Source organism: Acomys russatus, chromosome 18, assembly GCF_903995435.1.
Source record: "Acomys russatus chromosome 18, mAcoRus1.1, whole genome shotgun sequence".
In the NCBI taxonomy this organism is placed as follows: Eukaryota; Metazoa; Chordata; class Mammalia; order Rodentia; family Muridae; genus Acomys; species Acomys russatus.
The window spans coordinates 45,165,485-45,193,211 of NC_067154.1; the positions used below are offsets into that span (position 1 = coordinate 45,165,485).

At 45.2% G+C, this 27,727-nt stretch overlaps 1 protein-coding gene across 1 annotated transcript; it reads right to left on the reverse strand.

The window, feature by feature from the left end:
• Positions 1-14,438: 14,438 nt before the first annotated feature.
• Positions 14,439-16,691, reverse strand: Pou4f1 (POU class 4 homeobox 1). The gene is made up of 2 exons (XM_051160938.1): positions 16,530-16,691; positions 14,439-15,841 (listed from the first exon to the last, which is right to left on the reverse strand). The coding sequence occupies exons 1-2, from the start codon at positions 16,650-16,652 to the stop codon at positions 14,702-14,704; spliced, it is 1,263 nt and encodes a 420-aa protein (XP_051016895.1). The 5' UTR covers positions 16,653-16,691; the 3' UTR covers positions 14,439-14,701.
• Between the last annotated feature and the right edge of the window lie 11,036 nt (positions 16,692-27,727).

Consider the following 27,727-nt stretch of genomic DNA (forward strand, 5'->3'; position numbering starts at 1 on the left):
CTCGGTGTTCACCTCTTAAGGTCCAGCCAAGGCACTCCAGACATCTCCCGTGCTTCTCTCCAGAGCTGCAGAGAGAGCTGGGGTAGAGTCAGGAGGTGGCAATGATTCTGAAAGATTCACGTATTTGTGATGCAAATATAGGAAAAGTTTGTCAGTTCAGTCTGGTTTTGTCACTACTCCAGAACTACTCCCTTATGGCAGAGTAGTGTATGCATGTTCCATCAGACCTGTGGGAGCGATCCAAATAGAGATCCCACATTTTCAGTTCTCCAGAGCCTGAGAACTGTGAGCTGCTTGTGCTGGCCGCTGCTCTCACAGGGAACTTTAGGTAGAAACTTGAAAATTTGTTATCTTATTTTGCTTTTTTTGATTCAGTGGTTTTCTCTGCATGTTTAATAGCCTTAAGGTTCTATGAGAGGAAGACAAAAATGAAGTCATCGGATTCTGAAGGGCCGGCTTGGAAATGACCTCAGTAGCCTCTCGAGAGGCCAGCTTGTCAACAAGCACCTACTAATCTTTGGGGAGTAAGCTCCAAACAGGCTGAGGCAGGAGCTCTGTCTCACCTCCAGGCTCCCTTTGCAAATCACTAGTGACCCCTCTAGGTAATAACAGAAGGAAGCGAGCAGATGCAGGTGCACACAGAAGCTCTTCCAGGCCTAAGATCTCAATGACTTTTGGAGTCCTATATGCAAAGGAAAAGCTTCATCCTGGACCTCACAGGCCTTGAAGGTGAAAGCTTCCTTCCCCCAACCCTGCCCAGCACAGAAGCCTCACCGGGGCCGCTAGGACCTCTGGGACCAAGCTTAAGACCAAGAATGTGGAAAGGGAGTAACAATAACAGGAGGAAAGAGTCTGATCGCCACCACTCCAGGAAGTGCCCGGTGCCAAAGATTCCAGCATGCAGTGCACAAGTGAGAGAGGCCACGCGAGGCAGAGAAGGGCAGGTGATCCAGAGCAGACACAAGGTGGAGAGAGTGGGAGTTCGCGAGCCCCTCTGGTGACCACCTTCTACCTAAGTGTTCTATGTGGGTTCCAAACATTGCAACGATTTCAGATCCAGACAAGCTAGTGTCCCTTTCTTTACGCCAGCTTTAGCTATTGAATACTACACACAAGCGGACAACAACTCACACCCAGCGCAAGAAAGCACAAGAGACTCCCAAACTTGACCAGATACAAGCCCTGGTCCTCTCCAGCGGAGTCAGCGTGGTCTGCACCTCTTCCCTGACACGTGTCGGGAGGCATTGAAAACCTGAGACAAGCCTGTTCCAGTTTCAGCAGCCGGTACTCTTAGCCTCATACTAACTGTCAAAACTAGTCTTCTAGTCTGTTTCAGAATGTTTTCTCTCTATTTCTACAGACACGTGAAGTGTGCTCACCGAACAGGGAAACTCTCTAAAAGAACATGGCGATTTAGCTGAAGACTTTGGGAAGATTCTTAAGTTGTAAAGTGATCTTTACATGAACATATATTCTGCAGAGGAAGAAGATAGGAAAGGGACAGCTGGGTGTTCCCTAGTCATTTCTAAGCACATGGGTGGGAGAAAATAAAATTAGTTCAAGCAACTAAAGCACATTGCTTCCCTTGATTAACGCTAACAGATGGTAATATGGATTTTCTTAAACTTCAGTTAGGGTTTAAGAGGAGACTCAAGACTGTTGGAGTGGAAATGGTCCATACTGTGTGCCTTGTCTCTTAGGTTGGCATAACATTCTTCGCTGGCTAGCATAAACTGCATTGTTCTCCCCTCCATGGTGAGGTGGGGGGATAATAAAAATGAACTAGTTTAGAAATAAAAAAAAAAAAAAAAAAAAAAAAAAAAACAACCTCAACAACCTCTGGCTTTAATAAAGTCTTCCAATTAGAGGCCAATTTTACTATTTATTGGACAAATGTGGGTGGGATGGCTTGGCTTTTTTTCCCCTAGCATCGGTATGTACAACTAGCAGTTTAGGCTGTTAAGTTTCCAAGCAGGAATGAGTTTAAAATGCATGGATTCTATTATGTGTACAATTTAATCACAAGGTATTTAAAATAGACATTTCCATCTAAAATCCAATCAGAAATCAACACAGTTCCTCAGGCGTTAGATGATCATCTCGATTTTGCATTTGTAAACTGGGAGAGATAAATGTGACTTGTGGATACCAAGAGGTCAAGTACGGCTGCTCAAATATTTTTCTTACAAAATGACGGATTTATTAGACAAATAAGTAGCCCGGCTGATGCAAAACCCCCAGTGATTGAATTTTGACGTTAAGTCAACAACAACTCGAACTACATCAGTGCTTCAAGATTTAGTTATGATGGTAGAGATTACTGAACAAATAAGAGCCAGAAATGAATACAGATTTCCAAGGAGCTGCCCCTGGCACCCTCCTCTTGACATTCTCCTCCATATGCTTCCCCTGTTCATACTGTAGTATAATTAAAGGACTTGCCTGTGTCTCACGATTGGAAAGGAACTTTAAAATAATTAGGCATATTTTTTTTCTGTTTAAAAAAAAAAAAAAGGCAGGCTCAGAGAGAAAGCCAATTGAGTTTCATAATAAATTCCTTCCTGGCCTGAAAGTCACCCACAATTAGATTGGAGGGAGAATTCGTTGGATATCATTTTTCTTTCGTTCTTTCTTTCTTCCTTCCTTCTTTCCTTCCTTTCTTTTCCTTTCCTTCCTTCTTTCTCTGTTTCTCTTTATTATTATTATTTTTTTTCATCTTCTTATTTTTCTTTCTTTTTTAAGTTCTTTTTCATTAAGAGTTTTGGTCACATACTCTGCCTTCTGTCCCTAATATTATAAAGCATCGCATTTTGTATAGTTTGAGGACATGTTAGCATCCTATTCAAAGATGAGGACCTACTGGTAAGTAATTAAATTACTAATACAGTTTCAGGAGTATGAAAGAGTTCTTTCAGCGCTCCAGAGTCAATAGCTGCAGACACGCTTTGCGCTGGTCGTGGTGCTGAAATTTTGACTTGCTTCAAGGGCAAGCACCTCTCAAGGAAGCTTATGAGGATTTGTTTTCCTTCTGAATGGAACCTTAAATAATTAAGACTACATTCAAATATAAAGCACATAGTATATGATATTTTCATGGATAATGAAGCTAATCTTTTCCTGGTGTGAAAAAAGTTTTTATTTCATATATGATGTCCTGATTGCAGAAGGAGAGTGACTCAGTTTCCCCTTGTGTCTGTTGGTTCCAGCAAGCATACATTCTTTCTGATTTCTTTTTATTTTTTGTGATTTTTTTTTATTTCTTTTATAGCATGATTCTCAGATATTGCCTCTTGATTACGGAGCTTCTTGATGTATAGAGACAAAACTATATTTGATTTTAAGGCTTTGTCTTATTACAAACTTGAGATAATTAGTTCTTGTAACTACAATTTTGCTTTCTGGACTGCCAGACTCAGACCACTAGAGGCAATAAACTTGAGCCAGATCTTCATTTAAATACAATGATAATTCAACTCTGTAAAATAAATCACTCATTCAAGCTTCTCTACCAGTTTGCCATATTCTCTTACCAGGTAAACCTGCAGCTCTAAACTGCACATATGATTTCATTATGCTGAATTTTAAAAATCAGCTGTGCAAGACAACTTCTCTAGAAAGTACACCTAGAAACTTGAAAGTTAACCTTGTACTAGCAACAAAATTCAATATAAAGAAATGCATGATAGGCTTTTGTTTTGTTTTTTGCCCCTTGTTATTTCCAGGATTAGATAATAACTTGTAACAAATGAAATCTTATTAGTAAGGATAATGTAGTTTCTTTAAAAAAAATGAATAGCATCTTTTTCCCAAAAATACTTCTGCTGACAGTTGCCTGAACTCATCTCTAAATTTATATTTCAACATGCTCTTTAGGATGCAAAATTCCTGTCAAATTAAAGAGTGTTCATGTCTTGCCCGCTTCCAGCAAATCACTGCAGCTTCTAATAAATCCAGCTGGGGTTCCTTCCATGGCCTGACGCTGCTGAAATCATTATTGTCCTGCCTTGTTTCATGTCAGAGGCCTCTTTGCCTCATCTGTCATGAAACCAATTTCACTTTATTTACATCCATTTGCTAGTTTAATTACTGTGCTGATGAATAGCCTGAAGGAATTAAGTTACGAGTCTTTGGAAACCAAAAGCGACAGATATATGGGCTACCTTTTAACTACAGGGAAAGAAATAAAGGCTAGTGGCTTGCACCAAAATTTAAAGATAAAAAGTGTTTCTCCCATGCAAGCTACCCTTGAAATCCAGGATGATGCATCTTTATGTATTCTTCACTTGCTTGATGAAAGCATGCCTAAGATTTCTTCATATTTACAGACGGACTTCAGTTCTGTACAATAGTATTTTCCATTTTTAAGTGCACTCCCACATTTTTTAAAAGTCACATTATGATTTTCCATACAAACCAAACAATCTAAAGTAGTGGAATCTTTCTTAAAGGTGAATACTAATATTAACCTTTCTCTGTGTCTCAGATAGAAAGATGCCTTTATAAAAATGGTCAACTTTAACACCTCCAGCTAACACATAGTACAGATTACTTAACCTGTATTTTGTACATAATGTGATAGTATTCAAATAATTTTTGTTTCATATAATTAAGGACAGTTTCACCTTTGCCTTTAAAGTATTTTTAAGCCTTGAGTAAGAATATTCTGCTACTTTTCTTCTTTACATACCCAACATAATGAACTGTTTTGAGTGTATGCCAATGACAGGATTTTACACTATAAGTGAACTATTTGCTCTCAAGTATATGTAAGCAATCAAGTATACACACACACACACACACACACACACACACACACACAGAGCAAAAAATATAAGATCAATAAACTTGTAGTCACTTTATATTTTACAAATTAGCTCCTGAAATATAAGCTTATTAATCATGATATTATTTGAAAGAAGACATTCAGTGGTATTTATCCCAGAATATATCACTTATTTTTATAGATTTTTATAATAGAAAATTGGTATCTTTCATATTATTTATCATCATCAATAGAAACAACAAATACACACTAAGTGACCTTTGACTTTATACTTAATGTAGTCCCAGGTAGAACTGCACATGGGAAAGTTATTTTAATCATCTGGATTGTTTTCCTCCCATGTCTGTTTCTGGCACAGTTTCTAACCTTTTAAAATTAATATACTCATTTGATTTACCAAAGAGTTGTGCATCTTTGGCATATGAAAGAAATATTCATCACTTAATAATTTTTTCTTATTGAATTTAGCATGCATAACATTCACAGCCTCTCCATGTGCTGGATGCAGTTACTTTTAAGGTTGCACGAACTTTCCAAGCTAAATATCTAACTGAGACTTACTTCAAACATTGGAAGGTAAGAGATTTCAAAGCAGAAACAAGAGCGGTGAGTTATTTAAAATGCTTTGTCACTAATGTTTTTTCCCACCTGGATAGCCTGCAGTTTAATTTAGCATAAACACAGCTTAGAGGAAGGGACAAAGATGTAAATGTATTACACTTCCTGTCAGAACAGCTAGAAGTGGAGAAAACCCTATTGCCCATGCAGATATATATTAATGTATTACATATTCATTATAAATCCCCAGACACTTCTCCCCAGGTCTTCCTTTGGTCCCTACAATACACATTTCTCCTATTCCTCCCTCCCTCCCTCTCTCTCTCTCTCTCTTTTTTTAAATAAAATCCATCTACAAAACAACACATATCGCAAAAACTTTTTGTGCCAAGAGAGTCTTGCTTTAAAAAGTTGTTAATAAAGGAGCCATAGACAGGGTGCTTAAGTAAAACTTCCTTCTACTCAGAACACACAGACACTATGCTGATCCTTTGGTAGACGTTTGTGAACAGTCTTCCACTTAACACAAAGGAAAGCTCTGTTGATTTTACAATATGTATTTTATTCCTTTTTGTAAATAAAAGTAACTGGAAGGGATTTTAAATGCTTTCTTTGCTTCCTCTCCCCCTCCCCCAGCTTTCCCATTCTCCCCCCCCCCCCTTCCCAAGACCTTCCCCTCCTTCTCCAGCTCCCTTTGATTAATAGATTCATGTGGCTAACGGCCTGACATATGGTGTGCGAAGCAGCTTGAGATAGCACCTTAGGCATCCCCTACGGCCATTAACATATTAGGGGCTTATGTGCACTCAGACAGCCAGGCCTCATTGAGAGCCAGCATTTGTAGAAAGGCTGCACCCCAGAGCTGTTTGATAGAGAGTTTCAATAATGTACTGCTCTTCCACTTTAGGGGACTAGCTTCTGGTGCTGAAACACTGACATGGAATTGAATGAAATTTAGAAATAAGATTCAGTTACATTCAGCAACAATAATAATAATAATAAAGCTGTGCTTACATCTGTTTGTATACGGATATGCACGTGGAAGCTCAGCTTCAAGCTCACAAACAGGCACAGCTCCTGAGAATCACATCAGCAAACAGCTAACGTCAGCTGCCTGGATTTATTTTGTTTAAAGATTTATTTTGCTTAAAGACTCCTTTATACCCAGAACACTAGCAGTAAAGTACCAGTACAGTTACTGATAAATATTCTTCAAAAACAAAAACAAAACAGCCTAATTTTAAAGGGAGAATCTTGTGGCTTGCTATTTTTTTCCCCTTGTAAAAGAAACCAAATGCAGCTTTACATCTGTAGCCTTTAAAAATATAAAAAGGAAGGAAAATAATAAAAATTTAACTTTAAAGGGTGCGTTCGTATTTTAAATATACTGGTAAATCAAATCCTTAAAAAGATAACCCATCTTCCTAAGCAAAAGTTTACTAACAAACAAAAAGTCTCGACAACAACTCAAGAAGGTGAAACAAGCCTCTGAGAGTATATGTCCGAGTGTATAAATTTGGGGGAGGAAGATAATATTTTAAAAAATCAAAGTACACATCTCATTCTGAGCTTATACCTCACTTTAACCTCAGAACTAAAGCTTGAAATTCGCCCACGTTCTTGCTCTTCCAGCCTCCTGCTGAGAAGCCACTGCACCCCTTTTGAACTATATTCTGGCTGTTTGCTTGGCAAATAAAAACTGTTCCGCCCTATTAAACCTTTTAGGTAGTTTTCATCTCTGAAATTCTCAAATACAGAGCTAATAAGGCGATGCTTTGAAGCTGTTTTACTTTCAAACTATAGCCCCGAGGCGTTAAAAACCCACAAAAGGTAAAGGAGAAAGTACATTGCCAGGAGCAAGGTGCACCCTCCCTTTCAAATTTGCTGGGACGGTAGCCGGAAATGGTCTCCTTTCAGTGTAGAACCTGGTTTGTGTAGGAAGCTCCCCCCCCCCCCCGCCCCCTGGGGTTTTGTTCCGGTGCCTCTTGACCAAGGGAGTCAAGATAGAAGAGACACGTTTGAGTTTAAAAGCCCGGGAAATTCTTGGAGGGAGATAGAAATGGGTGGTAAAGACATTAATGCTTTCCTTAAGTTCACGTTGGCAAACAAGTGTCAGATAAAGAGAAAGATTAGGAATTGGCAGGAAGTTTAAGGAACCAGTAATAGAACTTCTACGTGAGGCGTGGCAGTGAACGCTAGGAGATTGCTGGCCGCGCTGCGCTTAAACTCACTTCGAACCTAGACATTAAGATTACCCTTTGGGAAGGCTCTATTAGCTTACAGTGGCTCCTGGTTTTCCCAGTCCCAAGACTCCCACCACCACTGCATTCTTATATGAGATTCTTTAGTTTAACGGAGGCAAAAAAAAAAAAAAAAAAAAAAAAAAAAAAAAAAAAACCAACTGAAACGCATCTGTTTTATTTAAAACCGGAATGAAAGGCTCTTGCCCTTGAAAGGCTATACATTTTAAGTAGATTTGAGAAGAAAGATAAGGCTGATCGAAACACCTTTGTACTACGTCAAAGGCACCCTACCTGCCTTCTCCAAACACCCACATTTCCATTGCTAAAACAGAATGCATTGAAAGACCCTGCGCAGCTCAGGAGGAGAGCTCCCAACCAATGCGCCTCAGAGCCCTCTTCACATTTACCTTCTGTCTGTCTTTCACCACAACGATTTGGTAAAGTCGCATAGATGATCAAAATTAACATAAATCATTATTAGTTATTAGGATTTGCTCTAAATTACACTGTGAGTATCGCACCAGCCCCATCTGCCGCCCCTGCTCTCTCAGCAATAGATTGCAGATAAAATAAATGTCCTTACCCCATTAGAAGGTTCCTGTCTCTGTAGCCAAAAGCCAAACAAAAGCAATAAATACCAGGCTTTTTCTCTCCACTATTCAGCTGTGACTCTTTTCATCAGCTCTTCCTCTGGAAAAGCTCAATAGCTGCCTGAAAATATTGCATTTTATATCACCAAAGGGCGATTAATATTGCATTAACTGTATTTAACATTTTTTAAGCGCGAGTAATCTACAATGAGTTACTTTCTGTTAGTAAGCACAGGGGCCTGAGAACTCCTGCAGATCATTTAAGATAGCCTTGTGAACGTATTATTTATCTCACACTTTGTTTTTTTTTTTTTTTTTTAAATAATGTAAGGGTGTGCCGCGCGATGTTTGAAGTAGAAGAAGCCGTGCTAATGGTCTGCTGAAAGTATTCTGACACTGTCTGGAGACGGCCAGGTCTCTGCCTTCATTAAATGTTTATTGTCAACACTTGGCAGGGACGGGAGGGGCGGGGAAGAGACCTGTGCAAGTGTGAATTTCCGCGGCTGGAAATTGTCAACGTTTTGTTTTTATTCTGATTCACGTCTCCAGAAGTTTGTATACATTGTGCTGTGCTGGGGCTAGGCGTCAGACTTATTAAACAAACTTTCGCTTGTAATTCGTTTTATTCGGTAAATGCACAGTCTCTTTCCACTCCATGGCTTTTGCCAACTCTTCGTCGAGCTCAATGCCAGTCCCTTAGGCTTTCCTTCACCCCTTCAATCCTCTCACTAAATTTGTTAGTAGCCACCTTCCTCCGTCGGAGACAGGCTGGGACTCACTTTCCGATTCTACCCAGGGATCCGAGGGAGACCGAGCGCTTTCCCATATATAAAGGCTCTCTAGTCTGATAAATTCGCACCCGTAGCACGCATTGGTAAATTGAGTCTTGGCAACAAAACAAAAGCTTAGGACGTATTTATCCAATTCTTTAAAATAAACAGCAGCAGGAAACCGTGCAAAACCAATTTTGAAACTTCTGCATCCTTTAACTGACTTTTGACTTAGGCAGCTTGGGGTGTAAAGAAAGTATTTTTAACTAATATGAGATTTGAGTCTTCTTCCCTTTTCACTCAGACGGTGCTCAAAGGCACTTCGGAGACTCGACCTCTGACGGAGCCTAATTTTGAAACCCGGAACTGCAGCTGACTCCCTCAAGGGCCCTGGGCGCATTCAGTGCGCATGAGCGGGTTCTGCTTTGCCCCACCATCACCACCACCACCCGCGCCCCCTCCTGCCGCGCTCCACGCATTCACATTCCGCCTGGACTAGCCCCAGCTACAGTCAGCACTCGGTGGCCACCTGTGCGCACGCGCGCCGGGGATGCCTTGGCCTTGGGCTCTTAACCCACTCGCGTCCTCCGGTGCCTGGCGGAATGCTGTCCCGGATAGGGAAAATGCTGGATGTATGGCTGTCATTTCATGGCTGAGGCCGCCGGCGGCTAGAAACCTGGGGGGCCAGGGGTCCGCAGCAAGAAGCTCGAGTGGGTGGGGAAAAGGAGGAACCCCCTCCTAGCTGAAAATACGCCGCAGTTACTCTGCTTTGGAACTGCACACGCCAACCTTCCCGCCCTGCAGTGAAAAGCTAGGCGGTGGGGCGGGTGTGCTGCCAAAGGCGGCTGCGGTGGAGCAGGCAGCCCCGGGAGCAGTTCCCCAAGTCACAATGAGTCCGAGGAATGTTCCGACGGTCAGCGCCACCCTCAGCAACCCGCGGTTTTCCTGGAGTCACCCAGGGCTGTTTCCCATGAAGCTGACTTGACAACAATTAAGAAAGTTTTTAATTAGCTTCTTGTTATCATTCATTTTATTAATTTCCAGAACTCTCAGGCCATGAATTATTCAGAGGGGAAGCCAACCCGAGTGGGATGGCCGCGCGTCCGCGTTGTCGCACGTGCCCAGCTGGACTGCGGCCGCATTGCGCGCCTGAAGTCGCAGAGGCGCGAAGGTTTGATCAAATATTAAATAACGTAATTATTGCGACAAGGCTTATCTCGCAGGTGAAAAAGAGGCCCCCGCGAGAACTTGATCTCAGCTGCTTTTTTTAAAATCAATTAAGCTGGTGGCCTCCTTTAAAACAGCCCACGAGGTTTGTGTGGCTCTTCTGATGTGACTAAGACTGGCTTCTCAATGATAGCAATGGCAAAACATTATCCAGTATAATTGTGGTCGTCACCTCCCCTCTGGCCATCACGACCCTTAGAATAAGGTTGGGAAAGCACTAAATAAGGAAAGCCCACCCACTTGCAAAATAGTTTAGGGATGTTTGCGCCGGTGATACCCAAGTCCAGGGGCTGGGACAACAAAGGTGAATGTGGGCCCCAGGCTGGAACTTACCAACAGAGTCTTGCTCTGCAAGACCAAGGGTAAGAACTGGACCCAAGAAATCTTATTATAACAAGAAAGTAAAAACCGATACAGTCATAGCAGTGGGTGCCTACGGTTTATTTAACAGCTTATAATTGAAGTTGAGAGTAATTTAAGAACACGCATTAGACAAAAAAAAAAAAAAAGAAAAAAAAAAGAAAAAAAAAATCCATCCAGAAGTTAGGTGGTGGATGCTGAGGGCATCCTTTCTTAGACCTACAGAAAAACTAAGAACCCTATGAAGAGTTCCGGAAAGCAATTTTAAGAGGGCAGTAGCATTACTGTGGCCAGTGCACTCCATGCACATGTATCTCTTTCCCTTTCCTAGTCTGCTCCTGCATATCTTAAGAGTCTAAAAAAGAATTAGAGCCTACTTTCCCGACCTCTGAAACTATGTTCTTAATAGTTCAGAATCACACGTTTTATTTCCTTCCACCCAGATGCGGGAGGGAATCCGTTTAGCATGACTTCTTGACTTTTGGAACCAGAGAACTTGGAAAAATCCCAAACTACCACAGATCAGCAAACCATTGCCTCCTCTTCCGTAATTTTGACTTTAATTTTTCCGTGGGCTGACAGCTAAAGGAGCCTTAACCAAGTGCTGTCATTCCTTCCTGCAGTATGCACATCCACTTACCAGAAGGCAAAACTTTTTCCTTTTTGGTTTTGCACAGTTTCCTACTATATAAAATAGGAAACCCTGCAAAGCAATGCATTTTCATGATGTTTTATTAACATAATAGTCTCTTTTTTTTTGTACTGGGCAAGGATTTACTTAATACAAAACAAATGCTTAAATTCTTAATACATACATTATCCATTATTATATAATACAAATGTATTTGCCTGCAACATTTCTGTTTGAGCAGATTATTAGAAAAGCAACCCTTGTAAATCTTTCTATTTGTTCATTCCTGGATCTCCAACAATGAAATCTGGTCATACTTTTCTATAAAATAATGTGTTCTTTTACAAATGTATTTTATTAGAAACTCTGATGATATTTCAAGTCAATAACAGAAAGAAATCAATTTTGATGGAAGTGATCTATTTTTAAAAATACCTCTAGTGCTTTTTAAAATATTAACAACTGTTTTAAAATCACACCTTTTTAAAATGTACTGTTCTTTTCTGAACATCACTTTTCTTTCACAGATATGCCGGTGAAATTAAAAAGATTTAGCTAAAATAAGATGACATGACGTCAGAGCATAGAGTCCCAGCTAGCAACGAAGTTTGTACATTTGGCATTTGATCTAGTCCCAGGTCACCAAAAATAGAAAGAAAGAAAAAACCTCTTGTCAGTCTGGAGCGATTGGTGGCATGCAAAATGTTCTAAGTGAAGGGAAACATTTGACAAGTTATCTGGACAGATCAAAGGATAGTTTTAAAATTTATTAACTGTCAACGAAAAGTCATTTAGTTACAACAGTTTGGGAAGTTTTTTTTTAGAATAGAACTGCACACTCAAACCCCCAAGTACCTGTGTCCCTGACAGTCCACTTAAACGCTTTTCAGACGCCTCATTACCTACAACTTGCCATCACCACACTGGGCGCAGTGCTGTGGCTTAAGAGTTTCCGTTATTAAAACTAAAGTTTGATAAAAATTGGTAAGTAATTCATTTTACTCAGAGCACCACTTTTCATGAGTTATCTGAAATTGAATTCTCATTTAGAAAAAAAAAAATCAGACAAAAATCTTTCCTTATCCTTCTGCCTTCTGTGATGCTCCTTTACTCCCCCTTTTTGTCTGTTTTTAATGCATTTAGTTGAGGGTTGTTTTGTTTGGTCTTATTTATTTATTTATATATTTATTTGGGTTGTCTTGTCTCATTTGTTGAACAGCTCTACTAGGACTTCGCTCAATGTAAACACAAAAATGCACCCGAATCATAAAACTGCTCTTCTTTCAGCCATGTTTTATTTGTAAGTGTACTGGGACACATCTCCCTGTTGTATGTTGGCGCACAGAAATGGTTCTGATGGGGGGGGAGGGCAATAGAGCAAAGACATAACCGAGGAGAAAGCTCTGCAGACACAACATGGACAGGAGGACCAGTCAGTGAGACATCTCAGGATTAACACTGCAGTTTGTAACCACTGTGTGAGCCTGTGCATGAAAGAAAATATTTACAATAATGTTGTGTTTTCAGTGGAAACAGGCAGTAGACTGTGAAATCACACTATACACACACACACACACACACACACACACACACACACACACACAAAATGGTCCAATGGTCTACCAGAAAGCCAGCCCAGTTTAGTGCTCAGTTTCAAATGCATAGGATGTTTTGTGCTGAAAACAATGATATACAATATAATTAAACAACTCCTAGCCAGAGTGAGACCTAAAAGTATTTCTTTCTGTACCTTTCAAATCATGCGTGATTTCTTTTTAAACAGTAGTGTTTTCCCCCTCATTTGCTGTTTTCATCTTTAGTTATGGTTCAGTGATAGTAACAAACCATCTCCACATGAGATCCAAATAGCAGCTTGTACACAAAGCAGGCAGCGTTTCATCAAACCACCTTTAACTATTTTTCTCAATGTTTAGAAAAATCCATCAACAGCTTAGATTATTAGTATGAAATACCATACATGATTTTCTATGTTGGAAACTCATAGTGCAAATTAAAGTTTTTGCGACTCAGCATTTATCCCCAGTAATAAACGATCCTTTAATAATAACAACAACAAGGAAACAACTGTTCTGCTTTCCCCAGGTAAGTGCAGACCTCCTGGAGACAAACAGGGGAGGGGAGGGCCTTTAAAGCTCTAAAAGTCTTCCTCTCTTCTGGGATTTTAGGTGGTGTTTCTTACAGCCCACTTCTGCCCCCAATGAAAGCAGAAACTTCTCAGCTTTTAAACAACTTCATGTTCTCCAAGAGAGGGAGAAGGGGACCTAGAAGAGTAAGACGGATTTTATTCAGTGAGGAAAACTCAAAATGGAAGGAAGTTATTCCCCTATGCTCTTTCTCTCTATCTTTCTATTTAAATTAAGAGCAGTAAGTGCCATCAGATAGTTTGAATCTGGGCTGAAAACAAAGGGCAAGCTAAGGTAAAGTTCTACAAGGGAGGTTGGGAGAAAAAAATATTATTTTCAAATAATCTTTTCATGGATACACAAACAAAAATGGAAAACTCTTACTGTAGTTAGTTTATAATCAATTATCCCACAATAAAATATTTATTTCTCAGAACCTACTGTCTGTCTTTTGGACTCTCATTGCCTGAAGACGCTCACCTGACCAAGACTTTGGCCTTGGGCTTGTGGAGCTTGAAGATTCATTGTGAAGGGCCAGGCAGCCTCCCAAGTGCGAGTAAGCTAGGCTCCAGAGACTAGACTGAAACACCTTGGAGTCTCTTTGGAGAAGTAGTAAAACGAAGAGGGTATGGATGGGTAGATGTAGGGTTTTAGAAGGTGAAATTAAACACAGAACAACTAGCTTCCTATCCAGAAGTTCATGCTCCAGTTTGTTTGGTTTTTATTTATGAGTCACTTGTGTGTGCGAAGTTGAAGTTGGGGCCTTAGTAGTAATGGCACTGCTGTCTTCTCTTCCTGGGGGGGGGGGGAGTAAATGAAGCTGCAGAATACTGCTTCCTGGAGTTAAATTCCCAAAGCATCTTTCTTTGCACCCCCCCCCCCGCTCTTTATTAGTCTAGGGTTTTATGTTTTGTTTTTTTGGTGGTGGTTGGTAGTTTTGTCTTTTTACATAGTTCCTTGGTCCCCAGATGATTTTGATAAGTGTCTCTGGTCAAGAAAAATAAAAAACAAAAAGCAAACAAACAAACAAAAAAAAAACGGTCCACCCCCAGTTCTTCCCCCATCTCTCCCCCCACCCTAGTCCCCAGAACCATCCTGCTCCTCAAACCCCCGGCTCTAGTCTTTGCTTTTCTTCCCCCCACGCCCTGCTCACCCAAATGCCCCCATTCTTTCCTGACATCACAACCTTTCTCCACACCCAACACCCCTGTTTTCTAGGCTGGGGTACAGTTGAGAAGGGTGCAGAGTGGGGCCGAGGAACGGGTAAGAAAAAAGGACTCCCCAAATGCAGGCAGGATAAAGGACACTCTAAATGAGGGGAAATAGCCAGAGGTGAGCGCCAGAAACGCACCCCTGAGCTCCCCAGTCTGCCCCACCCGGCACCTCACACCCTCCTCAGTAAGTGGCGGAGAATTTCATCCGCTTCTGCTTCTGTCTCTGGTTGCAAAACCAAACCCGCACCACGTTCTTTTTGAGGTCCAGTTTCTCGGCGATTGCTGCGATCTTCTCCGATGAAGGCCGGGGTTGTACGGCAAAATAGGCCTCGAGGGAGCGCTTCTCAGGCGCGGCGATGGAAGTCCGCTTGCGTTTCTTCTCGCCGCCGTTGAAGAGCTCGGGCTTGTTCATTTTCTCACGCTGCGCGCCCTCGGCCTCCTCCAGCCACGCCTGCAGGATAGGCTTGAGCGCGATCATGTTGTTGTGCGAGAGCGTGAGCGACTCGAACCTGCAGATGGTGCTCTGGCTGAGCGAGCCCACGCCCGGGATCTTGAGGTTGGCCAGCGCGGAGCCCACGTCGGCCTGCGTCACACCCAGCTTGATGCGCCGCTGTTTGAAGCGCTCGGCGAACGCCTCGAGCTCGCGCGGGTCCGTGTCCGAGTCGCAGATGGACGCCAGGCCCGCCGCGCCCACCACCGCCGCCGCCGCTGACGCCGCCGCCACCTGCCCGGCCGCCGCCGCTGCCGCCGCCGCTGCCGCGCCGTGGTGTGCGGCCGCGGCCACGAGCCCGGGGTGCGGCAGCCCGGACGGCATGTTCATGGCGGCCGCGGCCGCCGGGTGCGACAGGTGGCCCAGGCCGTGCATGTGCGGGTGCGGATGCGCCGAGCCGCCTAGGAGCCCGCCGCCCGGGCCGCCGCCGCCGCCGCCGGGGCCACCGCCGCCGCCACCCCCGGGTCCGCCGCCGCCCGGGCCGCCGCCGCCCCCCGGGCCGCCTCCGCCCCCAGGGCCGTCGTGAGCGCCGCCGCCACCGCCCGCCGCGCCCGCGCCCCCCGCTCCGGCCATGAGCGCGAGCGACGGCGAGGAGATGTGGTCCAGCAGGTCGCCCGGCTCCAGCGCCTGGTGGTGGTGGTGGTGGTGGTGATGGTGCGCCAGTGGCACGGTGGACGTGGACGTGCATGGCACGCTATTCATCGTGTGGTACGTGGCGTCCGGCTTGAAAGGGTGGCTCTTGCCCTGGGACACCGCGATGTCCACGGCCGCCAGCGCCTCGGCCCTCGCCAGCAGCGTCTCGTCCAGGCTGGCGAAGAGGTTGCTCTGCAGCTGCAGGCGACACAAACCAAAGCAAAAAAGAAAAGAAAGGGGGGGAAAACACCAAAAAGAACAAAACCAAAACCAACCAAACAAAAAACCACACAAAACAAACACAGAAGCCGGAAAGCGCAGGCAAAAAGCAAACACAAAGCGACCAAAATAACAACGGGAAGTGGGAAGAGCAAGGTAAACGGAGGAGCGGGGACACGTTGAGAACGAGCAGGGGCAACAGAAGGTGAGGGACAGGAGAGCAGCGAAGGTTGGAGAAGGGTAGGAGGGGACACGAGAACACATTCCGGGAAAGGGAGTGGGAGACGGAAAAAGGGCGAAAAGAAGAAGAAAAAGAAGAAACGGAGATGTAACTCGAAGCTAAGGACCCGCGTCACACACCCGAGCAAGCACAGAGATCGCCTTGTCCAGGCGTGAAATTAACAGAGAAAGTGGAGCAAAGTCGAAGAGTCACGGCCCCAGCACTCCCCCACTGATCGCAGGCGCTGGACAGAGGCACAGGCAGACAGGAACAAGACCTTAAACGCCAGTGGACACACACGTGCCTCACAGCGGGATCCCCTCTAAAAGCTCCGGCCCGCAGAAGCGGGACCGGGAGCCCGCACAAGGCGGCACCCGACATGCAGCACTTCGGAGCGGGGGAGGGGGGCGTGCGCGCGGGCCGGGGCCGCGGGCGTGGGGCGCTTACCGGCGGCGTGGGCAGGCAGGCCCGCCGGATGGCCTCGGAGCTGGAGTGCAGCGATGGGTACTTGTGCTCAGGGAGGGTGGGATGCATGGCAAAGTGAGGCTGCTTGCTGTTCATGGACATCATCTTGACGGCTTGGCATGTAAAATCCACAAAACACTCGCAAAGTCCGCGGCAAAGTGCGCACTTTGCCGGCTCGCCGGGCCTCCCTCCCTCGCCGGGGCTGCGACCGCGGCGGCCGGCGGGTGGCTCGCCTTGGCTTCGCCGCGGGGCTGCTGCTGCTGCTGCTGCGCCTGCTACCGCGGGGCCGCCGCCTCGGACCGCACAGAGCGCCCGCGCGCAGGTCTCTCGAGCCGGCTCCTCCAAGAGCCTCTAGCCCAGCGCGCCGACGGGATGCACTCCTCTTACACCTGAGCCCCACTTCTCGCGGCCGGCCCGGGGAGCTCTCGCGAGAGCTCGCGGCCCCGCCGCGCTGACAGACAGCCCCTGTCTTCGTCTGTCTGGCGCGCGCCCTCCTTGTCCGCGGCGCCGTGTGCTTCGGAGAGCGCGCGCGTGCTCGTCTCGAGCCGCCGCGGGCTGCGCGAGGGAGTCGCTCTTATAGTGACCACCAGCAAGGACAACGCAGGTGATGCACCTGTAGCTGGCCAGGCATGCGCATTGCACGGTTCACCTTTGCACCACGGGTCTGCAAAGATCAAAAAAGCCAGCTATTGTTTAAGGGTAGGCACCTTTTTGGAGGTCGAAGGACAGGATTCAAGAGCTCCTCTGTGCGTGTTTTCCTCCCACCCTGTCCTAAACCTAGAATATATGCGCATTATTTAGGCACACGTCCACTACCAGCTGCCTAACAAGCTGTTATATAACATATACAGAGAGGCATTTGTATGTTAAATTATGCCCGCGCATTCCTCTGTATATGGAGAAAACTAACAACATAGAAATGCGATGTGAAAGATACTGTCTTTATGCGGCAAGAACCTGTTTCTTTCATGGTTTATAAATAGGCTCCTGGAGAAGAATAGCCATGACAGACAGTTGTTTGAAGCAGTCAGACGCTATTGATTTCCACGTAATTTAATTTCTCTGCATACTTTGTTGTTGTTGTGAATATAACTGTGTCAGGCACCACCAGTGACAGTCACTTAGGAGCCACAAGGAGCATGTGCTTTCTACTCGGGCAAAGGCTGTTGAAATGAAATTGTGCATTTCTCTTATTGTTTGTCTCCTTTAACAGTGTACAAACTCACTTTTCAAAGGAGCTCTTGGTGATCTGAGGCTTCTAGTCATCAAAAGGGAAAAAGAGTTAACAGGGTGTAGCCGGGGTCTTTTCCTCTCTAGCGACACCACACACACACACACACACACACACACACACACACACACACACACTTTTTGCTGGAAACTCCAGGAAAAGAAAACTACTTCAGAGAGAGAGAGGGGAAAAAAAAAAAAAAAAAAAAAAAGAATAAGATGTCGAAAAGAGAACTATCTTTTGCATCGTTTTGGCCACTTGCTTTTTATATCAGCTTTCTTATATTATTCTGCTTCCCTGGGATACAGAATGAAGCTAACTTATAGGTGATTGTAATTCAAAATATTAATTCAAATCAGACTGAAGGAACTTGTACACTGTCTAGTCCAGCTTCTAATATAATAATAATAATTAATAATACTAGTGTGAGATCAGGACCTAAAGAAGAAAAAGAAATCAATTAACCAACCTGCTATAGTACCCTTGTGTAGCTAAAGACCAAGGGCCTCTCTGGGGAGCTATGGCTCGCCAGAGCTTAGGCTCGGGCGCCTAAGTCCCAAAGGACTCAGTACTTGCCTAGGGTGATAATAACAGTCCAGATGTTATCACATCTGCTGGCGAGAGAGCCTGAGAGAGGCAAGCAACTGCTTATGGGAAGCAGAGATCAGAGAAATAATCTTTCTGGTCAGTTGCACAATAAAGGAGGTCTGCATTTTCACCAAAAAACACATCTCATTTCTGCAAGCCCAAATCTGCGGTGCAGCAGATTTTCTTTTCCGTTGCTTTCAAGTGTGTGCGTCTTCGGAATGCCCACTCGTTTATTCAGATTCCAAGAAGCGTCTACCGGCCCCCCGGTGGCGTCGTCACTGGGTTTTTCTTTCTTTTCTTTCCTCTCTGCCCTCCCACCTCCTCCCTTTCTTCTAGCCTCAGAGGGAAGTGAGAAGGATGTTCATTTGCTGGTGCAAGAAGGAGCCACTTCTTCATCCATTACGCGGTTCCCCTGGGAGCGCTAAATGCAACTTTATCTCAGCGGGGGAAATGGACCATGAGCGGGACATCGCTGGAGGGAAAGAGTGAGTCCTCCGGTCCCTGCCCCACCGGGTGTCCAGGCTTAACCTAATCTTTCCTGACACCCACTGCAGAGGGTCCTTGTGCTCTCTTGCTGGGTATAAGACAGAGTGCTCTGGCTTCTTAGAAGCAAGCTCCAGCAATCTGGGCTCCGCGTCCATCCTGTCCTTGGGGAAAGGTTTGCCTCTAGGGACTTCGAATGGTGCAGGACAGACTGAAAGGCAAACAGGGGAGGTTTGCGGCCAGAGGGATCTGTTGGGTGGGGGCTGGAGTTGGGTGGGGGCTGAGGGGAAGCTCTGCCCTTACCTACCCCAAGCAAACTTCAGCTACCCCTTCTGCCCTCGGGTGAACTTCTAGACCGAGCTGGGAGGTGCAAGAGCCTGAAGGCAGGACCTGGCCATTCCAAGAGTGCCTTACCAGCTAACCTCTGCTTGGCCACAGGGGACCTTTCCTTTTTCTGAGTAAGGCCAGACTTCTACCCTGGGGAAACTGACTTGTCCTCTCCACCCCTAGAAACATAGTGACAGCAGCTACCGTTCAAGGGCCATCCATGCCTCTTTTTTTTTTTTTTTTTTTTTTGTTGTTGTTGTTGTTGTTGTTGTTGTTTTTCCACCATGACACTTGTAACATGCAGAGAGCTTTATCAAACAAAGTAGTACTTAGGAAACTCAAGGGGCCAGTTGGCCAGGGACAAGAGAAAAAGGCAGGAAGGGCTCAACAAGCCAAGGCTGACTGAGGGCTGCAAGATCTTTGAAGACAGAGGCTGGAACAGAGTGTACCTGTTGTAGGCAGACATGCCCTGCCTGGCTCTTTTCCCAGCTTTCTTTATCTTCCTTCCTTAACTGTTTGCTCAGCCACGGTCTGGGCCAGTCCAAGACCCTGGAGGTAAAGGGAACTATAATTTATGGGTGTCTGGTCTCTATGAGCATTGGGAAGCCACAGGAAGAGGGTAAGTGGGCTGTAGGGGTAGCATTTGAGATGACAGATTGTTGCACAGAAGTGCAAGATGAGGCTGAGAGAACCATCCTGCCCAAGGCTGCTCACCCTAAGCTCCACACTACCCTGGGACACTTTCTTATGGAGGGTAAAAGGAAAAAATGGTCAGTAAGCCTAGGCTCTGCCCTCCCATCTGTCACTGCTTTGTTTTCCTGACCTGGCAACTGCCCCCTCCCTGTGCTAATGGTGCCCGAGTGGGGTCTGCACCTTGGCATGGATTCTAGGCTAATTTCCCCACACACACCGTTTTCTTGTTTAATGACCAACACAGATCACACACCCACCGCCCCCCTCCCCCAACTCATAGCTTTGCATTTTATCAAGAGAGGGATAATGAATGCACAGCTATTGATTTCCAAGGAATTTCTGCCCCCCCCCCCGGAACAGGGGCTCTATCATCTGGATCACAGACACATTTCTTTCCCTCATTAATTAATTTTCTCCTCCTCCTTTGGCAGCCCTGGCTTTAGATTTCCTTTGGCAGCACCCCTCTCTAGAACTAGGGAGCACACTGGTTAGCTGGAGAGGGACCCTGGGCCTGCTCAGTCTTGGGGAGAACTCTTCTTTCTTTTGGCTCCACCCTTCACCCAGGAGGATGACTGGTGCCGCCCACCTGGAAATTAGCTTTCTCCTTTCAAAGGGATGCTAGCAACCGAGGTTCCTGTATAGCCTCTACCTCCGTGGCTGCTCTCCAGGAGGTGACAGTCTATGAGCAGGGAGAAGCCACAGGGAAAGGGTATTTGTGGTACAGGTGTGGCAGGTGTGCTGGGAGTGGCCCAGGGGAGTGCAAGGCCATGCTGGATGCAGCTGCAGCAGGCTGTGCTACCCAGCCCCTGGTGGTGAAGGAGGCTTTTCACAGCCTCTGGAGTCATGTGTCTGCAGGCACTGTCTAGTTTTAAATGAGTCACTTTTTTTTTCAGGCTCAGCAAGAACCCAGCGTTCATGGGCAACTCTAATGTCCAGATGCTGTTAATTTCAGAGGCCATTCAGCTCCTGAAGATTCCGGCAGAAATGGTGTGGGCCTAGGTTGGGGCTTGCAGTGTCCTAGTGGAGGACTCACTTTGACAGCCTCAGTCCCTGCCTCCTTACTCCAGCTCTGTACTGGGGAGGATGCCTTGGTCCCAGGAGGGCTTCCTCAGGGCAGTACCTGCCTCATGCACCCACGTTCATGCGATTCACTCCTTTTTGGTCCTGCCCAGGGACCAGGCCCTTCTCTAGTGTCTCAGACACTGGACCTTGCAGCTCTGACCCCACCTAGTGCTGAGAGGTAACCCTGTCCCGCATCCTTCACCGGGTCTAATACACCTCTGAGCCCTCAACACCCGGTCCAAAGAGAGGATTCTGGCATTTCCCGGAAGCCACTGTCCTAGGTCTCTACAACCTACAACCTACCTCCAGTAGGTAGCTAGCCCCGCTCGGCCAGGTCCTGGCCCTGAGACTTTGAGTCCACCCAGCTTCTTTTTTTTCTAAGACTACTCAATCTGTCCCACACAGAATGAGCTGTAGCTATGACCAAGGCGGCGGGAGTGCTCAAGTAAAACAGTAGAAAAGGGGCACCCCCCTCTCTCTCTCTCTCCCTCTCTCCCCCTCTCTCCCTCCCTCTCTCACTCTCTCCCCCCCATGGCCTTTTAACTCAAATGCAACTTCCTTTGGGGGGGGACATAATACTGGTTTTGACCACCCCATCCAAAAATAAGCATGGTTCGGCGTCCCAAGTAAGTTCGTTATAGGTCACTCTGAGTTTAGCATTATTATATACAAATGTGCATCAATTTCTACTCTAATCTCTCACCAAACCCACCCACTTTAGGAAACTCCCAGAGAGACCCAACAAGAGATGTTGGACCTCCCTGCCTGTCAGTCGACAGTGTTAACGTTTGCGGGGGGGGGGGGGCGCAAATGATCACTGTGGACGGGTTAACAAGCCTCCCACCTCCACCCCACTCCTGGCTTCTATGATTTAGGGCCCTGAAGAACAGGCCACTGCTCTGCGCCCTGCAGGTTCAAGGGTAAAGGTCGCTGCCGGGAGAAGGAATATCCAGGTCCTCGGATTAAAATAACAACAAACTTGTCCACAGGTACGTTGGGCTCTGGCCTCAGGAGACACGTTGCAAGTTCTGTAGCCTTCCTGTGTCAGACAGCCGCTGGCCAGCCGCTGGGTCCCGGACACAAACTCTCCCAGCTTTCGGGCGCGCTACAGGACAAGGACCAGCAGTTTCGCCCAAGGGACGTTCTAACGATGCAGAAGGGTGTGCCCGCCGACCTCTGCTGGCTCCCCTTGGCCTCTAGGAGCTGGGTCGCTCGAGGGTCTGGAAGCCGTGAAGGAAACCCGGCCAGTCCAAGCCCGGGTGTGCAGAGCTGGGTCCTGTCGCCCGGCTCTAAGGCTCTCCGGCACCGCCGCCAGCCGCCCCTCCTTCCCGCCGCCCGCACAAATCAAAGCCCCTTGCGAGGGACTGGGAAATAGTTGCCTTGTCATGTAACACATTGCCCTGATTTATTATAAAATTTTAACGAAATCATGCATATTTTAACAGCCTTTAATCACTGCATGAAAATTTAATTCATGGACTGTAGCGCGTTTAAATAAATGAAGTGTTAATTCATTAGGATTAATTAATTTGTTAAAGGATTGTGTGCAAGGTTAAGGTGGAAAGAAAACTCTTTGTTAGTTTCGCGTCTTAATCGCCAGGTTTCGAGAGTGATGATAAAATGAAAGGAAACCACAGAACCGGCTGTTGGAATGAGGCCTGGGAAAGACCAGTTGAGAGCGCCCTCAAGAGCGCGGGAAACTTGGGTGGAGGGATCCGGCGGGTGGGTTCTCCCTAGAGACCTCGGGAAGGGGAGGGCTTGGGCAGAGGGGAAGCTGGCAGGAATCTCAAATGGCTGAGTTCCCACGGATCCGAGGTGGGGAAAAGGACCGAGCTGCTGCTGGTGGGCCAGACCCCCACCTCCTCACCCTAAACACAGGATGACCTTCCCCAAGCCCTCAGAGAGCCCGGCCTTGGCTTAATGGACCGCAGATAGCCCGCCCCACCGTTTCTGAAGCCTTCCAGCGCCTGGGGAGCCGCTGTCTCGCCACCAGGCCGCCGGTTAAGGCGGCTGGAGCGAGACCCAGAGTCTCTGGGGATTCTGAAAAGAGGCGGAGCAAAGCTCTGTTTGAAAGCTGTGGCTGGAGCAATACCGGAAACCCTTTGCCGTCGTTAGGAGCCTAGACTTCAGTATCTCTTCCAAGAAGGCTGCTAAAAGACCGCGCCCCAGCCAGTACATCCAGAAGAGCGGCCCTCTTCGGCTATCAACTCTTATTTATTCTTCAACACTCTAAGGGGAAACTACCTCTGCGAAGCTTTCAGACTTCCTGACTGGTCACCTACATTGTAAGAATCAAATAGGATTCCACCTTTTCCCCTCTACTTACACTAAGTTTTGGCAAATGCCTGAGGCAAATCTTTGCCCTTTTGGAGAGTGGGCCTTTGTACTCAAACTAACACAAAAAGCCTTCAGGTCCACACAGAAGTTTGATCCAACTAACCCTTACCAGAGCGGGCTTGCTGCTCTCTGTTGCAACACCAAATACCTTATCTGAAAAGGGGGAACAGCAGCTCAAGGCGGTCTAGACCGCCTCAGTCACATCAACCAGAGTTCGCCCTAGCGCTGCTCCAGATGGCTTCTTAAATCTGCACCTTAATAGATGCTTCCTCACTGTGAGTAGGGTTCCGAGAATTAGGCAATAAATGTTCGCTCTGCGCTCTGAGATCATTGCTTAAAAGGTTTTCTCTCTGCCAAGTATTATTAAGGGGATCGGGTTACATTGTGATAGGCTAGGGCTGCCGTAGGACTCCCACAGACAGGATGAAAGAGGCTCTGGTAAACTCTACTAGGCTAACGGGCTGCACACCATGAACTGTTCATTTCAATTTGACACTCTTTACAACATGCCATCCACAGGTACGGAACGAGGGAGAAAATCTCCTGTATGTATTACATTTTTCATAACTGGAGACCATCAGGTCTAGAGAAACAAAAAGGTCCCGAAACATCACATAGCCCAAGACCAAGAGCTTCTCTTGTTCAGTGGTGCCTTTGTTTCAAGCCAACACAGGTATCAAAGAGGGGAAAGCAAAGCAGATTTGAAACTAGGGGGTTGTAAAGCCTAGATTATTTTCAGGGTTGATTGTGTGTGTGTGTGTGTGTGTGTGTGTGTGTGTGTGTGTGTGTGTGTGTGTGTGTATGTGTTAGCTAATTCAAGAAACAAAAGACTTTTAGATGGGATGGAAGCTTTTAAGGAAGAGGACTATACTGTCATGACAAGCAGCCTATAACATCTTTAGAGAGCTATGTACACACAGCATTTCAGAGATAAACAATCCAAACCTGTTCCTGTAAAAACATGCAACATTTGTATCAAGGTATCTGAACAACCTTGCTTAGTGAAATGTACCCACAGGGATGGCTTAGTTCATACAAATGTCAGCTAATGTGAACCTTTTAAAGCGTTGTGTGCTAAAATGGGGGTTGCCCCTGGACGGCCTACCTTGAACTTTCTAATTTTACAGTGGGAAACGCGTGCTGCACTGAGCTGTAGTATATCCGGAAACCGGCAAGAATTGAATGCTACATAGAAACAAATACTCCCAAGACACTTTAAAAAGAATTCTTAAATTCAAGGCACAATCGCCCTTTTGTGTACAGATGTGGATGAGGAAGACAATCAAGCACCTTTGCAGCTGCACATCTGGCTCCAAGCTAGGGCTCCGAGCCATTCCAGCAGCTTGGTCACTAACTGATTGGTTTCCCACAAATTGGAAGTTTTGAAAGTGGATTATATGAAGCAGAGGCTAGAAAAACATTTGGTTTCTAGTGTTTTCCTTTTTCAGTTAGGTTCTTGTGTGTCCTAGCCTGGCTTTTAACTTGGTAGGTAGTTGAGGATGATTCTGAACTTAAAAATTACTTTTTGTGTGTGTGGTTGTTTGGCCGGAGTTTGTCTGTGCCCCACTTTGTGCATACCCTTTGCCCTCAGAGGCCAGAAGAGGGTGTCTGATCGCGTGGAACTGGAGTTAGTCTTGAGTTGCCATATGGGTGCTGGGAACAGGATGGGGATCTGCTGGAAGAACAGGTAGCACTCTTAATCACTGAGCCATCTCCCCTGCCTCTGAACTTGTGATCATGAATGTAGTTGTTACCTCTCAACTGCTGGATCAAGAGGTGTGCTCCACCACACAGGGTTTATGCGGTCTTGGGGGAGAAACACAGAGGCCACTGGGTATGCCAGGGAACGACTTTTCTAAGTGGCACCCTCAACCTATGAATGTTTTGTTTGGCACAGACATAGCATGCATATTTTAAAAATCTGTGAAGCAACCTATTTATCATGGAATCCAACAGCAGAAGTAAGCAATAATGAGGAAATGTTTAAAGCAAAATCCTATACAATTACCGTCTTTAGCTCAGGAATAGAATGGGATTAATCTGCACTCATCTATTTTGTTTTAGGGGGGGACGAAAGGATGCTTTTGAAGGTAAGGAGCTAAGAAATATTGTGGCCCAAGAAGGGTGCACTCACCCAGGCTAGTCACTGGTAAACCAGGCTACAAATATCAACTTCACTAGCACAAAGACAATATACATTTTGACTTTAAAATGGACACTTTTTTGATTATGTGGAATTTGTGGTTAAGTCCTTTGTATTGGCCCATTTAGACTTATACAAGAAAAGAAATAGAGATTTCTCACAGTTGTGTAGGCTAGGAAGTTTAGAATCACGGCATCGGAAGATAGGTACAGTGTTTGAAATGTACCTGTTCTCTACTGCAAAGATGGTGCCTACTAGCTACTTCTACAAGAGGCAAGCTGGTGCCTTCTACTTTGCTTGCAAAGTCATTAACCCCACTTTTTTATGACATAATCACTTCCCAATGGTACTACTTCTTAATATCATTACCTGGGGGTTATAGTTCAACACATGCAATTTGGGGGCCATTCAGGCTATAATACCCTTATTTACCACGATGAAAATCCTCCTAATTTCTACATGAACTCTAAACATGTAGCCATATAATCAGAGATCTAAATTGCCACTAGCTTTGGAAATATCCCCTTGGTTTACCATGGCAAAGAAAATATGTATGATAAAACAAATACTAGCCTGTTAGCTCCCCACCCTGTTGGTTATTATTACTTCTAAAAGTGGAGAGCATGATTCTTTAGATCATAAAAGTGATTTGTTGTATTTTTTATGGTTTCACTGAATCCTCAGAGTCTATTATAACAAGGGTCAGCAAATTCTTAAGTAAAAGGGCAGACAGTACATATTTTAGGTTTTGTGAGTCAAAGTCGCTGTTGCAAATATTCAGCTCTCCTGTTCTTGTCAAAAGCAGACACAGACACTTGGAGTACAGCTATGTTCTAATAAGAGTTTAGAAACACAATTTGAATTTCATGTTTTGGGGTATGAGGTACTTTTTAATTTAAAAAAAAATCACAAAACTTTTTTTTCCCCCTCAAAGATATACAGGATATGGCTGAGGCTGTAGCGGGACTACAGCACTGGCCTAGTGTCTACAAGGTCCTGGACCCCGAGACTCTGTGCCACAAACACAAACACCTTAGGTCCAACTGGTCAACTGCTGTATTATAAAATAAATTGAAAATAGCAGTAGAGGTCCTTAGAGGCTAATTCATTATCCAAGACGACATGAAAGACATGTAGTGCACATGGCATCCTTTATTCAGTTAACATAAAAAAGCATGCAGTGTTAAGGTCAGATAATACATGAAAATGCGCAGTGCACATTAGACAAATTGGTTATTAGCATACTGTTATTAACACATTGTTTTTACAGCCTATATTGGCATACCATACATGTTTAAAATAATGTACTTTTTAAAGTCTAAACTAAAAGTTGTGCTTAGCTCTTACATATTCCCACTCCCACTTTTTATTTTCACGAAAAAAAAAAAAAGTCCTATATAATAGATATCCATTAGCCAATAGGAATTTCTTTATTCTCTGGATGGAGGATGGAGGAGGCAAAAGGGCTCCCATGCTTACAGTTCCCACAGTGAGCAGTAACATGCAAACAAGAACATGATCACACAAAAGGCTTCCTGTGACACAAAGAGTCAGAAACACAACAGACTGCTTTTTTTACGTACATATCTGGAAAATAAAGCTGGGCTGTTCACGTTCCTCGAAACCCAAAGGATCTGTGTCTGCCTTCCAATACACAATGATCTCTAACTTACACACACACACACACACACACACACACACACACACACACTCAGAGATAAAGTAAATACAAACCTCCTGGAGTAGTATTTTCATACAAAAAATGTGTTCTTTCATATCAGAACATTTTCACACACACGAACATGCACAGAATGAACAGAACACAACATAACAGACTGTGAACATCTATATAAAACTAGGAACAAGCCAGCGAGTACCTAAGGTCAGCGTGCCGCCATTTCTCCAGCATGGCCTAAGTTAAATAAGAAGGGACATACGAAATCACTTCCACTCTGAGAACAGCCTTAGACAACTGGACAGACTCCACCAAAAGTTCTAAGATACTCAAGTTCTAAACACAGTTGAGTCTTAACTGGCCACCATCTCTAACAGTTTAATAATGGGAAAAAAGATGTCTAATCCAGATATATGTAAAATTCATTAAAAGCAAAACAACAAACAACACAGAGACAGAATCACATCCTTCTTCGAACCTCTCTGGCCAAAAAAAAAAAAACAAAAAACAAAAAAATCACCACATGAAAATAAAATGCCAAAGTCTCTTCAAAATGAAGTGCCATGGCCATGGAGTGAGGTAAACCCACTATGTTGACTTGACACTTAAGCGAAGATTATAAGTCCAGGATCATGTAGAAT